The sequence below is a fragment of the Bombina bombina genome, chromosome 1, assembly GCF_027579735.1.
Source record: "Bombina bombina isolate aBomBom1 chromosome 1, aBomBom1.pri, whole genome shotgun sequence".
Lineage (NCBI taxonomy): Eukaryota > Metazoa > Chordata > Amphibia > Anura > Bombinatoridae > Bombina > Bombina bombina.
In genome coordinates, this window is record NC_069499.1 from 746,990,661 (window position 1) to 747,006,788 (window position 16,128).

General features: G+C 38.0%; 1 protein-coding gene across 1 annotated transcript in view; it reads right to left on the reverse strand.

Moving 5' to 3' along the window:
* The window catches only part of SLC9A6 (solute carrier family 9 member A6), a 227,520-nt gene that overhangs the window by 155,568 nt on the left and 55,824 nt on the right, over positions 1-16,128 (reverse strand). Inside the window, exons 3-4 of the mRNA XM_053699267.1 lie at positions 11,573-11,650; positions 2,764-2,840 (exon numbers count right to left, since the gene is read on the reverse strand). Coding sequence (XP_053555242.1) covers positions 2,764-2,840; positions 11,573-11,650 — 155 coding nt within the window. The remainder of the gene's footprint in view (positions 1-2,763; positions 2,841-11,572; positions 11,651-16,128) is intronic.

A 16,128-nucleotide genomic window follows, 5' to 3' on the forward strand; every position in this document is an offset into this window, starting at 1 on the left:
CCACATATAGCAGATAGCCAAACCAGTACTGAAACAGTTATCAGTAGAGGTAATGGTATATGAGAGTATATCGTCAATCTGAAAAGGGAGGTAGGAGATGAATCTCTACGACCAATAACAGAGAACCTATGAAATTGACCCCCGTTAGGGAAATCACTGCATTCAATAGGTGATACTCCCTTCACATCCCTCTGACATTCGCTGTACTGAGAGGAATCAGGCTTCAAAATGATGAGAAGCGCATGTCAACGTAGAAATTTTAGCACAAACTTGCTTCACCACCTCCATAGGAGGCAAAGTTTGTAAAACTGAATTGTGGGTGTGGTGAGGGGTGTATTTATAGGCATTTTGAGGTTTGGGAAACTTTGCCCCTCCTGGTAGGATTGTATATCCCATACGTCACTAGCTCATGGACTCTTGTCAATTACATGAAAGAAAGGTATGCTCTTGTGTCACCATCTTTGCATTATCATGCAAAACACTAGCAATGATACATAGGGGATTAGATTTACTATTCCTGCAGGCGGACAGGTTTGCAAGTAGTGAACCTGTCTGCCTGCAATCACCACTTGCAATCTTGCATTGCACTACAAAATTTAGAGGATTCATGTGCAATGCCGCCCCTGCTCCGGTCCAATCAACTGCGCTAGAGCAGGGCATGTCAATTACCAAGAATGAGTGTGTGTCAGGGTGATTGATCTCGCCACCCCTGAGACAGTGGAGAGGAAAAAGTGGTTTCTACAGCTCACATATGTGGCAGGCTCACTTATGTAAATCTGCTCCACATAGCCCAAAAAGCTACTAACACAGCTTAATTAAATTAGCTCTAGTTTAAAACAAATAGCCAATGCAGCTTAGCTAAAAGGGAGTTGTACATGCAGTAAAGTTCTCTGAACGCTCTTGGATGTCAAGGATGCTCTAGATTACATAGTATTAAAGGGACATTTAACACATGATGAAAATCCCTTAAACCTACTTTTTCTTAATTATAAAAATAAAATAATCACTGCTGACTATTTTATATGCTCTTCTTACCCCAAACTGTTGAAGGATATTGTTTTAAAGTACAGCACTGATCCACAGCTTGATTCTCCTATGTAAGCTGCCATATTGTAATGCACGCTGTAGGCAGGGGCACAGAAGACACATGCTCATGATGCAGTCAAGTGACACACACGGCTATATTACATACAGTATACTTAGAGGATCACATCTGTGTGAGCTGCTGTGACTGAAGAAACATATTTATTAGAGTATAAATGTATTAGATTTAGCCATGTATGTATAATACACATCATATGCATCTTAACTTAAATAACATGCTTATTAAAAGGGACATGAAACCCAATTTTTTTCTTTCATGATTTAGAAAGAGCATGCAATTTTAAACAACTTTCTAATTTACTTCTATTATCTAATTTGCTTCACTCGTATGATATTCCTTGCTGGAAAGCATATCTAGATAGGCTCAGTAGCTTCTGATTGGTGGCTGCACACAAATGCTTCTTGTGATTGGCTCACCCATGTGCATTGCTATTTCTTCAGCCAAGGATATCTAAAGAATTAAGCAAATTATATAATAGAAGTAAATTGGAATGTTGTTTAAAATTGTTTATCTGAATCATGAAATAATATTTTTGGGTTTAATGTCCCTTTAAATACTGTGTATTTGTGTTTCTAACTCCCCCCACAGTTAAAACTTCAAACTGGCCACAAGTTTTAGGTTTTAATAAAAGTCGTTTTCTGCAGGCACTATTATCTGTGTAATTTATTTGTTGTAACCTCCGTGGGGGAAGAGGGAGGGGGAGGCTGTGACGCTGCATATACTCTAGGTGCAGAAGATTTCTGCTTTTCAAGACTTCTCCTGTTTATATATAAATCACTAAGGACTGACAGTTGTACAAGCTTAGAGATCGTTTAGCAATAATCGGCTCTTTCAATGCAGACAATCATTGCTAAACGATCACTAAGCTTGTACAACTGTCAGTCCTTAGTGATTTATATATTAACAGGAGAAGTCTTGAAAAGCAGAAATCTTCTGCACCTAGAGTATATGCAGCGTCACAGCCTCCCCCTCCCTCTTCCCCCACGGAGGTTACAACAAATAAATTACACAGATAATAGTGCCTGCAGAAAACGGCTTTTATTAAAACCTAAAACTTGTGGCCAGTTTGAAGTTTTAACTGTGGGGGGAGTTAGAAACACAAATACACAGTACTTAATAAGCATTTTATTAAAGTTAAGATGCATATGATGTGATGTGTATTATACATACATGGCTAAATCTAATACATTTATACTCTAATATATAGGTTTCTTCAGTCACAGCAGCTCACACAGATGTGATCCTCTAAGTATACTGTATGTAAAATAGCCGTGTGTGTCACTTGACTGCATCATGAGCATGCGTTACAATATGGCAGCTTACATAGGAGAATCAAGCTGTGGATCAGTGCTGTACTTTAAAACAATATCCTTCAAGCATATAAAATAGTCAGCAGTGATTATTTTATTTTTATTAATAAGAAAAAGTAGGTTTTAGGGATTATTAGAAGACAGGTGTTTAGTGTCCCTTTAACTCTTTCCTCACTAGAGGTACTGTGACTGGAAGCATTTACATGTCTTGATGCCACTAATAACATCAGTGCTATACTACCTTTAATTTTACATTTTATTAAATGAAACAAGCATTATTCAAACAAACAATGTTGTCAAAATTGTACATCTTCAATCCCATTACAACAATAATAACCAAACACTTACCCTATAACAAAACAGGACATTGCTGTTCCAAGAAAAGCGTATGCAAGGATAGATCCCATATTTCTGAAAAAATGTCTCTAGAAAAAAAAAAGAATATATTTGTTTGAGAAGACCATTTGTTCCTTTGAGTGAAACTAACTTGTTAAAGAGGATTTTGGAAATCTGCTGAGCCTATCTAGGTATGTTTTTTTTAACAAAGGATACTAAGAAAACAAAGCAATTTAGAAAATAGAAGCAAAATGGAAAGTTGTTTAAAGTTGTATGCTCTACCTGAAACATGAAATAAAACATATGGGTTTCTTAAGGACCTCTGAAGAGCCAACAAATGCCAGAATCCTATTGTGCAGCGATGTGCAGGTTTTCAGACATTTGTTCTCTTTTGCAATACATGCAGCAATCCAGAGGGAATAAAACATTGAGGTTCAAACTTTACTGAACTTTTCAGTAAAGTTTGTCAATCTGATCTATATGTGCTCATGTCAAACCTTAAGAAATTCTATACACTTACAGGCATTGTACAACACGTTTAGTATTCTTGACCTGAATAAGATCTGTTAAACTATGACCATGTTAACATATTGACTGAGAAAGATCACACAACCATTTTGTTGTTATCTGATCAGCCTAGTAGATAACCATCCAGTTTTTGGCCACACTTGGTATAGAGTATATAACATTTTAATAACTAAAAGTTGAATATTAAAAAAAAAGAAGTAATAATATAATATAAAATAATATAACATTTTACCGCAGATATATTGACGACTTGTTTCTGATCTGGCAGGATGATATGGAGTCATTAGAGACCTGGATAGAGTCGCTGAATACAATGGAGAGCACTATTAGATTTCAGCATGTGGCGGATAAGAACTCTGTGGATTACCTGGATGTGAGAGTTTTTAAAACCAATGGGACATTGGGAACCACCTTGTTCAGAAAAAAGACTGACCGCAATTCTATACTCCATGCTGACAGCTGTCATCAACCGGCGTTGATCCGTAATATCCCCAAGGCCTAGTTTCAAAGGGTGATTCGAAACAACACCGATACATCGCAGGGGGGAAACACAACTGAGTGAAATGGTTGAGAGATTCACACAGCGAGGTTATAAGAAACCCTTATTACAGGCTATGTGTGATCAAGTAACTAAGGGAGCGACTGAAGACATCCAGAGTGCATCAGATAAAGTTCCACAACTTACATTTGTGACGATATATACTCCTGACCAACACCGTAACACTAAAGCTATCAAAGACGAATGGAAACTGATCCAGTCGGACCCCTCATTACCCTTCTCTTGCTGGGGGGGCCCCTCGACTTGCATATAGAAGGGGTAAGAGTTTGAAGGATCACCTGATGAAAACGGATTTTCGAACACTTACTGAAAAACAGACGTGGTTAAAACGTAAATGCGGATGCTTTAAATGCTTGGGCTGTGTGACATGCAATAGTATGCACACTGGGAGTATGTTTCAACACCCTGACAAGAAGAAGAAATACAAGATCAATTACTTCCTTACATGTACAACGACTCACATCATCTATCTCCTCAATTGTCCATGTGGACTCTTTTACGTTGGGAAGACCATCGATCAGGCATCAGGGCTGCCCTGAAGAATGACAAAACGTAGCAACCAGTAGCCAACATTTTTTGGAGAGTAGGCATACAGTTGCGGACTTGAGTTTCTGAATAATTGATCATGTTCCAGTACTTAACAGAGGTGGCAACAGAGCGAGGATCCTACTTCAGAAGGAAGCCAGATGGATACATGAACTTGGCACCCTAGCTCCCAGAGGTCTTAATGTACAATCTGGATGGCAAGCGTTCTTGTGAGGTGACCTCTCATCATGTTTACCTTTCGGAAATATGAGGGAGTCTGCAATTCCATTACAAGATGAGAGTACATGATCCCATTACGTAATTTTATGATTAGGATTTAACATAGATTTGCTTCCTTTTTGTAGGGTTGGCTTATCCTCCCTACATTATGTGACTGACCCTTAATTATCCCCATGAGCGATATTTCGTATTTCTCTTCCTCCATAGATCAATTTAGTGTAATCTATTTATTGGTGTTGAATAGGTGTTACAAAGGACTAATTGTTTTTACTTGGGGCCTTCAGTGGTCTCATTTTATTTGTATATGTTAGCTTATATGTACTGTAGGTTCACTGTCTCATTGGTTTAGTAAGTGTGGGATCCCCCTTTTTTTTCGCTGCCTGATCCGCGTTGCCCTCTGTTTTGCCAGCAGGAATGTTTTAGCGAGTTATGCACTCTATTATGGTATACGATAAGAGTCACATTGATAGTAATGTTATATGGTTTATTCCTATATGGGACCCGGAGTCTTATGCGTGAATATCATTGAGTAGGCTCTTTATGATATTTGAGATGGTTGATTGATGTTGGGTTTATTGTTAAGAGTCTGGTGTTCTGCTTATGGTTTACTTCTTAGGTCTCAGGTCTTAGTTTTATAATAAAATAATCTAACAACAATTGTTTTTTTATGATTTACTTTTTCAGCACAGGGTGTATGTCAAGTCGGTGACGACAGACCATAAATACACACTATTTATGAGCGAGGGGTTGACATTTGGTGCCCTTTGGCATATTCTGTTAAGTGTTTTGGGGTATTTCTTGATAGATTTTAGGCCTGTTGTATAATCTTTATAGTCAGGGTTTATTTGTCTTTGGTTGCTTATTCGGATATTCCCAAGTTATTCATTTACATTATAAATGTATTGATGTTTAATAGTTGTTGGATGAGTTTGTTTGTAGTGTGAAAGGTCCCCCTTTTTTCCTTTAATGTTTATATTTTTATTTTGACTGCTATTATTTTTAATGTTTCGGGTTTGATTTGAGTGGTTCGTATATTCTATGAATGGTGACAATATCCCTCTGCATGCTTTGAAATTTCGAGGGGCAATTAGAGATTGGAATAGTGCTGATAGGCACCCTCTATGTTTTGTAGCGAGTTAACTCGATCGCAAAGTTTGGTTCTGGTTGCCGGATGACTGTGTAGGGATTAGTTAGATTTACATCAGTTCATTCTGACAGATATAGGAGGTGTGCCGTAGCTGGACCTACAGCGCGCCAGTGGGTGTGTTCTTGTAACATGCCTTACATCGTATGGGGTGATGATTATGTTGTGATAGTGGATCAGTTCCGTGTTGCGAGGTATAAACTTGGTGGGTAGGTGATTGCCATGTTTGACAGATAGAGGAGGTGTGCTGTAGCTGGACCTATAGCGTGTCAGTGGGTGTGTCCCTGTAATATGCCTTGCATTGCATGGGGCGATGATGATGCTATGTTAGTGGATCAGTTGTGCGTCGCGAGTTGCTAGGCTGGTGTGTAGGCGATTGCCAGATTACGGGGGTTATGTTCCACTTTGGATTTTAGTATGACATATAGTTGTTGATATTAGGATGACTCTATCTCTCACAGCCTATCATAGTGTAGGTGTGCCGGGTTTTAACCTATGGCGTATCAGGGGGAGTGTCCCTGGTCCTGACTTACGGAAACGAAGATTAGTTTTAGGATTCGGGCCAGAGTGGTATTCTAACGAAGCTGTTGGTATTAGTGCTACTGATATTTGTGACTCTATGACATTTTGATAGTTGTTTAGTTCGGGTAATTTCTGAGAATTGTATGATGTTTTGATGTGGCGAGGTTAACGCCTATGGAGGCGGATCACAAAACCCTATAGGGTGGTTGGTGGACAATTCCATCCTTTAGTGAGGGGTGTTCGGAATAGGTTGGTAATTACAAAGTGGGATTCATCCTTACATTTACATTCACATTTGGATTATATACTTGGTTATCTCACCAATAGATTTGTATACAGCATTCATTTTGTGTAAGAATATTTAGTTACGTCATTAACACGTTTTGACTATAATGGTATTTTTACATTTGGTCTGTCTGATGGTACAGACCCTGATATGTTTGCACACAGTCTCCAGGGATTGGTGGCCACACTGTGGGAGGGTTTTACAGGCCTTTATTAGTCTGTTTGTATGTAGTTTCTGGTTGTCAGAGGAAGGGACGTTTGAGGTCCTGAAACGTCACAAATAAATACAATTTTTGTTCACAAATTTCTGGAAGTCCAGTGAGTGCTTCCGTTTATCTACTTTGCTATATATACACACACACTCACTTTATTAGGTACACCTGTTCAATTGCTTGGTAACACAAATTGCTAATTAGCCAATCACATGGCAGCAACTCAATGCATTTAGGCATCTAGACGTGGTGAAGACGACTTGCTGAAGTTCAAATCGAGCATCAGAATGGGGATTAAAGGGGATTCAAGTTACTTTGAACGTGGCATGGTTGTTGGTGCCAGACGGGCTGGTCTGAGTATTTCAAAACGGCTGATCTACTGGGATTTTCATGCACAACCATCTCTAGGGTTTACAGAGAATGGTCCGAAATAGAGAAAATATCCAGTGAGCGCCAGTTGTGTGGACGGAAATGCCTTGTTGATGTCAGAGGAGAATGGGAAGACTGACAACAGTAACTAAAATAACCACACATTACAACCAAGATATGCAGAATACCATCACTGTATGGACAACACGTCAAACCTTAAAGCAGATGGGCTACATCAGGAGAAGACCACACTGGGTGTCACTCCTGTCAGCTAAGAACAGGAAACTGAGGCTACAATAAGCACAGGGTCACCAACATTGGACAATAGAAGATTGGAAAAAATGTTGCCTGGTCTGAGGAGTTTCGATTTCAGCTGCAACATTCAGATGGTAGGGTCAGAATTTGGCATAAACCACATGAAAGCATGGATCCATCCTGCCTTGTATCAACAGTTCAGCTGGTGGTGGTGGTGTAATGATGTTGTGGATATTTTCTTGGCACACTTTTGGCCCCTTAGTACCAACTGAGCTTCGTTTAAACGCCATGGCCTGCCTACCTGAGTATTGTTGCTGACCATGTCCATCCCTTTATGACTACAGTGTACCCATCTTTTGATGGCTACTTCCAGCAGGATAATGCACCATGTCACAAAGCTCAAATCATCTCAAACTGGTTTATTAAACATGACCATGAGCTCACTGTATTTCAATGGCCTCCACAGTCACCAGATCTCAATCCAATAGAGCACCTTTGGGATGTGGTGGAACGAGAGATTTGCATCATGGATATGCAGCAACTGCGTAATGCTATAATGTCAATATGGACCAAAATATCTGAGGAATGTCTCCAACACCTTGTTGAATCTATGCCACAAAGAATTAAGAGTTCTTACGGCAAAAGGGGATCCAACCCGGTACTATCAAGGTGTACCTAATAAAGTGGCCGGTGACTATATGTATGTATGTGTAATAATAAATTTATAATTATTTATTTCAATTTTTTTTAAATAAATTGTTTTACAGAAACAAAAGCCACACAAAACATTATTTATGTAGCAGCTTTCCCATTATTTTTACATCCCAAAGCAGAAAAAATGACCAAGAGGGTTAGAGTTGATCATCATGATTTCGTGGTTAAAAATAAGAACTTTCCAAAGCCTTAGTAAGTCTCTCACCACACAAGTATACTAGTTTGTCTTCTGCCTCAGAGTACTGTTCAAAGAAGTATACATGGTCATTTAGTGAACCACACAAGAGCAGAGCACAAAGCACTTGATGGTACAAGCCAGTTAAATAAATAACTCATCTCTGTAATACATGGTGACAATTATTTTTTTAATTGAATTAAAAGTTTAAAGGACTATTAAATTCAGTAACACCGCATAATCATTAAATACATAATAAAAAGACAATGCAAAAGCACTTTGTTTGAATTTTTTTGCTGAAAAACTTTAAAATTAGTTAGGTTTTCCCTCCTACTGCCTCACGTGAAAGCCACCAGCCAATCCCAAAATGCATATATATGTATAATCTGTGAATTCTTGCACATGCTCAGTAGGAGCTGTTGCCTCAGAAAGTGTGCATATAAAAAGACTGTGCACATTTAGATAATGAAATTGAATTGGAAAGTGGTTTAAAATTGCGTGCTTTACCAGAATCATGAAAGTTTAATTTGTAACCATTTAAATGTACATGTAAATGATACATATGCTTTAATGCTGCAGCTTATTAAATCAAGGCTTGTTCAATATCTAGGAGCCAGGGAGGGTTTACCACCAGTTTAGGGAAATAATACCAGACATTCTCATTAGCATACTTTTGCAATAATGATTACACAGCATAACTCAGAAACTATAACTGCAAGGATTATTTGTTTAGAACTAGACTGGTACACAGAGGAATATTCAGCATGAAAGGACCTTTATTATTATATATATTATCTATATTGACTTGAACCATACAAATGCCAACGTTGTCAGTAAAATACTGGCTGGGTGGCAACAAAATGTTTTAACGTATCCAGAGACCGCCTTGCCAAGCACACAACCAACGGCGCCCACAGTATACCCATCACTCACCATGGGAAGCAGTGACGCCTCTTCCATTGGTAATTATCCTGCCCACTTATTTTAATGACTCGCCTAAGCCACCTGGAAATGTTGGGAGGAATATACTGGAGAGGTAAAGATCACTAGGGAGCACTCAAGACAAGCTAAAGAGTAAACTAAAGACTAACACCTAACTGAAAACTGTTTGAGTATAATTTGTAGTGTATATGAATCATGTATAAAGTTAATATATATATATAAAAAAATATATAAAATATAATATACTTGTGTAAAAAGTATATAAAAAGGAGTAATTATAAAGAATATTTGATGCCAGATAAAACCGTTAGAAAGTGCCGGTTACAAACCCATACTTATATACCAAAAAATGAGTAAAAGAATATTTTAATTACATCTAGACAATAATACAATATAGGTCGACCTATTAAAAATAGACATACATCTTAAAACACAATAAACAAATAATATAAAACGACTGGTTGCAGCCAAATGTTCATATAGCAGATGGAATCCCAGGCAATAAAATCCTTCAACTTGTCACTATATGGGCCCACAAACAGGTCTGTGTAAAGCTGTATATAGGTGTAGGAAAGCCATCCCAGATAGGAAGAAGATGTAGCCGATGGCACTGTACTCCTGCGGACAAGGGATCCTCTTAGTGTCCTACTTTTTTCTAGTTGGAGTTTGTAGTAAGTTATCTTTGGCGCTGGTCACTATATACTTTTTTTCTAAGGAATATACTGGAACACTGCCATGGTATTTCCAAGGGCACTATGGTTAATAAAGTACTGTATTAAAACCTTCCAAAACTGCTTGATTTTGATAAACTGTAAATATGAATGTCCCTTTAAATAAAGGAATTTCTATTATATGAACACTTAAACCTAGAGGATTCAAGACTTTTCTGCATTTTCAGTGAGATTCCTTTGTTAACTGGTATAAATTAGCATAAAATAACACAAGGAGAAAAAAAAATATATATTATTTTATTACATTTGTACAAATGTTTACGGAACCAAAAATGATCAACTTTAAATAGAGAACGGGTTTTAGGATTTTACACAAAAATGCAAACCTGAGTGTCAGCACTTTCATCAGAAAAATACTTTTCTGTGGAAGAAACCAACACTCCAAAATGTCTAATATTAGTTTTGATATTTTCTTTGAACCGCGCCAACCTTGTTTAAGGTATCACTTTCTATATTTTTAAGAGTAATATTACTTTAATCTATTTTTAAATGGGGTGTGATGAAGAGGAGTTGGCCCTATTGTGAGAGCTACATTTTGGGTAAAAGCCAGTGAAGACTTAAAGGGATAGGAAAGTCAAAATTAAACCTGCATGATTCAGATAGAGCCGGTCATTTTAAGACACTTTTAAATTCACTTCTATTTTTAAAATGTGCTTTGTTCTCTTAGTATCCCTTGTTAAAAAAAAAAGAATACGCACATATCATACACTAGAGGGAGCTGCTGCTAATTGGTGCCTGCACACATGTGTCTCTTGTGATTGGCTAAATAGATATTTTCAGCTTCCTTTCAGTAGTGCAATGCTGTCCCTTCAGCAATGAATAACAAGAGAATGAAGAAAATGTGATAATAGAATTAAATTGGAAAGTTTTTTAAAATTGTATGTTCTATCGGAATCATAAAAGAAAAATTTGGGGTTTACCATCCATGAAGGACACATTACACAAAACATTTTTTTTATTGTGTATGTTTAAGGGAACATGAAACCATGATTCAGATAGAGCATTTATTTTTTTTAACAACATTTCAGTTTACGCTTTATATCGACGTTCCTTCATTCTCTTAGAATCCTTTGTTGAAAGAGCAGTAATGCACTACTGGGAGCTAGCTGAACACACTGGTAAGCCACTGACAAGAGGCATATTCAATAAAGGATACCAAAAGAAATAAGCAAATTAGATAATAGAAGTAAAATTGGAAAATGTTATGCCCTATCTGAATCATGAAGGAAAATAAATTTTTGGGGTTTTATGTCCATTTAATTATGTTAATATCCCTCTCTTATTTTTATTTTTTTGCAGAAAAAATGTGACATAACAATAAAAAAAAAAAATTAAAGCAAGTGTATTGTGGATTACTAAGTGCTAGCCTCTACTCTTTACTGCATGATTGCAGGGGCAATATTTGGTTTATTCAGTACAGGAACAGAGTACCATTTCCTGTGTATTCTTTGGAAGTACAGGGATTTTGTGTGTGTGTGTGTGTAAATACAAAGAACAAGAGAAACAGCCAGCCAGAAACAAATACAGCAAACAAATCAATATCTCCCTCTGGTAATCCTGCAGAAATTGTCAATTATGTCATATATTTCACCCTATCTTACCAAGAATAACAATACTTACCCTTTTTAAGCTGTAACCAGCATAAAATATAATTGGTGGCAGCAGAATGTTGAAAAAAACTTCTGGATCAAATGTAACCTACAAGACATAGAAGAAGAAAATGAAATGAAAAACAAACATATTGGTACTTTTCTTTGCACAACAATATGAACATTTACTATGCATAATTATGAAAGTAACAGGAAGTGAATATTTGTCCCCAGGAACACGTCATGGTCTCACTGGCTGGTAAGGACAACTCGCACAGCTCATTGGTGGAAAGCTACACACTCCTTGAATATAAAAACTTTATTTCCAGTAAAGGAACATTCATTTTCCATTAAAGCAAACAATTATAATACATATAAATATATACGTTTGTATGTGAGTTTTCAAAAAACAAAATTTATGCTTACCTGATAAATTTCTTTCTCTTGTGGTGTATCCAGTCCACGGGTTCATCCATTACTTGTGGGATATTCTCCTTCCCAACAGGAAGTTGCAAGAGGACACCCACAGCAGAGCTGTATATAGCTCCTCCCCTAACTGTCACCCCCAGTCATTCAACCGAAGACAAGCAAGGAAAAGGAGAAACTATAGGGTGCTGTGGTGACTGTAGTTTAAAAATAAAAAACACCTGCCTTAAAATGACAGGGCGGGCCGTGGACTGGATACACCACAAGAGAAAGAAATTTATCAGGTAAGCATAAATTTTGTTTTCTCTTGTAAGGTGTATCCAGTCCACGGGTTCATCCATTACTTGTGGGATACCAATACCAAAGCTTTAGGACACGGATGAAGGGAGGGACAAGGCAGGCGCTTAAACGGAAGGCACCACTGCCTGCAAGACCTTTCTCCCAAAAATAGCCTCCGAGGAAGGAAAAGTATCAAATTTGTAGAATTTAGAAAAAGTATGAAGCGAAGACCAAGTCGCCGCCTTACAAATCTGTTCAACAGAGGCCTCATTTTTAAAAGCCCATGTGGAAGCTACAGCTCTAGTGGAATGAGCTGTAATTCTTTCAGGAGACTGCTGGCCAGCAGTCTCATAAGCTAAATGGATTATGCTTCTCAGCCAAAAAGAAAGAGAAGATGCCGAAGCCTTTTGGCCTCTCCTCTGTCCAAAGTAGACAACAAACAATGCAGATGTTTGACGAAAATCCTTAGTAGCTTGTAAATAAAACTTTAAAGCACGAACCACGTCAAGGTTGTGTAATAGACGTTCCTTCTTTGAAGAAGGATTAGGACACAGTGACGGAACTACAATCTCCTGATTGATATTCTTATTAGATACCACCTTAGGAAGAAATCCAGGTTTGGTACGCAACACTACCTTATCTGTATGGAATATCAGATAAGGGGAATCACACTGTAAGGCAGATAACTCTGAAACTCTTCGAGCCAAAGAGATAGCTACCAAAAACAGAACTTTCCAAGATAAAAGCTTGATATCTATGGAATGCAGAGGTTCAAACGGAACCCCTTGAAGAACTTTAAGAACTAAATTTAAACTCCATGGCGAAGCAACAGGTTTAAACAGAGGCTTGATTCTAACTAAAGCCTGACAAAACGCCTGAACGTCTGGAACATCTGCCAGACGCTTGTGCAGAAGAATAGACAGAAATCTGTCCCTTTAAGGAACTAGCTGACAATCCCTTCATCCCTTCTCCAATCCTTCTTGGAGAAAATATAATATCCTAGGAATCCTCACTTTGCTCCATGAGTAACCCTTGGATTCACACCAATGAAGATATTTACACCATATCTTATGATAGATTTTCCTGGTGACAGGCTTTCGAGCCTGAATTAAGGTATCAATGACCGACTCGGAGAAACCACGTTTTGATAAAATCAAGCGTTCAATCTCCAAGCAGTCAGCCGCAGAGAAATTAGATTTGGATGTTTGAATGGACCTTGGAGTAGAAGGTCCTACTTCAGCGGCAGAGTCCATGGTGGAAGGGATGACATGTCCACCAGATCTGCATACCAAGTCCTGCGTGGCCACGCAGGTGCTATCAAAATCACTGAAGCTCTCTCCTGCTTGATCTTGGCAATCAGATGAGGGAGGAGAGGAAATGGTGGGAACACATAAGCCAGGCTGAAGGACCAGGGCACTGCTAGAGCATCTATCAGCGCTGCCTGGGGATCCCTTGAACTGGACCCGTAACAGGGAAGCTTGGCGTTCTTGATTGAAGGTAAAACTACACTAAGTCACCACATATCTCTTGATACTTCCTTTCTTGTCGAGAGTTGCAAGAGAATGACTGGGGGTGGCAATTAGGGGAGGAGCTATATAGACAGCCCCGCTGTGGGTGTCCTCTTGCAACTTCCTGTTGGGAAGGAGAATATCCCACAAGTAATGGGTGAACCCGTGGACTGGATACACCTTACAAGAGAAAATCATTATTTATTCTTACTTAAAAAAAATCAACCTCTTTACACATGAATGATGTTAAGATACTAGTGCTGTATACAACATTATGCTTTGAGTAGACAGAAACCTTCCCATAAGTCCTCAGGACTTCTCACCCTTGTATATTAAAAGGGACACTGAACCCAAATTTTTTTTCTTTTGCGATTCAGATAGAGCATGAAATTTTATGCAACTTTCTAATTTACTCCTATTATAAAATGTTCTTCATTCTCCTGGTATCTTTATTTGAAAAGCAAGAATGTAAGTTTATATGCCAGACCATTTTTGGTGAACAACCTGGGTTGTTCTTGCTGATTGGTGGATACATTTATCCAACAATAAAAAAGTGCTGTCCAGAGAGCTAAACCAAAAAAAAAATTTTAGATGCATTCTTTTTCAAATAAAGATAGCAAGTGAACTAAGGAAAATTGATAATAGGAGTAAATTAGAAAGTTGCATAAAATTGCATGCTCCATTTGAATCACAAACGAAAAAGATTTGGGTTCAGTGTCCCTTTAACACCTGAACAAAATTCTTAAAACTAATTTTCTTATTAATAAAAAAGCATAATTTATGTAAGAACTTACCTGATAAATTAATTTCTTTCATAGTGGCAAGAGTCCATGAGCTAGTGACGTATGGGATATACAATCCTACCAGGATGGGCAAAGTTTCCCAAACCTCAAAATGCCTATAAATACACCCCTCACCACACCCACAATTCAGTTTAATGAATAGCCAAGAAGTGGGGTGATAAAGAAAGGAGTAAAAAGCATCAACAAAGGAATTTGGAAATAATTGTGCTTTATACAAAAAAATCATAACCACCATAAAAAAGGGTGGGCCTCATGGACTCTTGCCAATATGAAAGAAATGAATTTATCAGGTAAGTTCTTACATAAATTATGTTTTCTTTCATGTAATTGTCAAGAGTCCATGAGCTAGTGACGTATGGGATAGCAATACCCAAGATGTGGAACTCCACGCAAGAGTCACTAGAGAGGAAGGGACAAAATAAAAACAGCAATTTCGCTGAAAAAAATAAATCCACAACCCAAATATAAGTTTATTCTCAAAAAATAAAAACTTAAATCATAAGTAGAAGTATCAAACTGAAACAACTGCCCAAAGAACTTTCATATCAAAAACTGCTTCTGAAGAAGCAAACACATAAAAATGGTAGAATTTAGTAAATGTATGCAAAGAAGACCAAGATGCTGCTTTGCAAATCTGATCAACTGTAGCTTCATTCTTAAAAGCCCAAGAAGTGGAAACTGATCTAGTAGAATGAGCTGTAATTTTCTGAGGCGGGGCTTTACCCGACTCCAAATAAGCTTGATGAATCAAAAGTGTTAACCACGATGCCAAAGAAACGGCAGAAGCCTTCTGAACTTTCCTGGAACCAGAAAAGAAAACGAATAGACTAGAAGTCTTCCTGAAATCTTTAGTGGCTTCAACATAATATTTCAGAGCTCTCACCACATCCAAAGAATGTAAAGATCTCTCCAAAGAATTCTTAGGATTAGGACACAAAGAAGGGACAACAATTTCTCTATTAATGTTGTTAGAATTCACAACCTTAGGTAAGAATTTAAATGAAGTCCGCAAAACTGCCTTATCCTAATGAAAAATCAGAAAAGGAGATTCACAAGAGAGAGCGGATAATTCAGAAACTCTTCTAGCAGAAGAGATGGCCAAACTGAACAACACTTTCCCAGGTACCTGGGAAGTTTCTTGTTTAGATGAGAAGCCATCAGATCTATTTCTGGAAGCCCCCACATCTGAACAATTTGAGAAAACACATCTGGGTGAAGAGACCATTTTCCCGGATGTAAAGTCTGACGACTGAGATAATCCGCTTCCCAATTGTCTATACCTGGGATATGAACCGCAGAAATTAGACAGGAGCTGGATTCCGCCCAAACAAGTATCCGGGATACCTCTTTCATAGCTTGAGGACTGCGAGTCCCACCCTGATGATTGACATATGCCACAGTTGTGATATTGTCTGTCTGAAAACAAATGAACGGTTCTCTCTTCAACAGAGGCCAAAACTGAAGAGCCCTGAGAATTGCACGGAGTACCAAAATATTGATTGGTAATCTCGCCTCTTGAGATTTCCAAACCCCTTGTGTTGTCAGAGATCCTCAAACAGCTGCCCAACCTG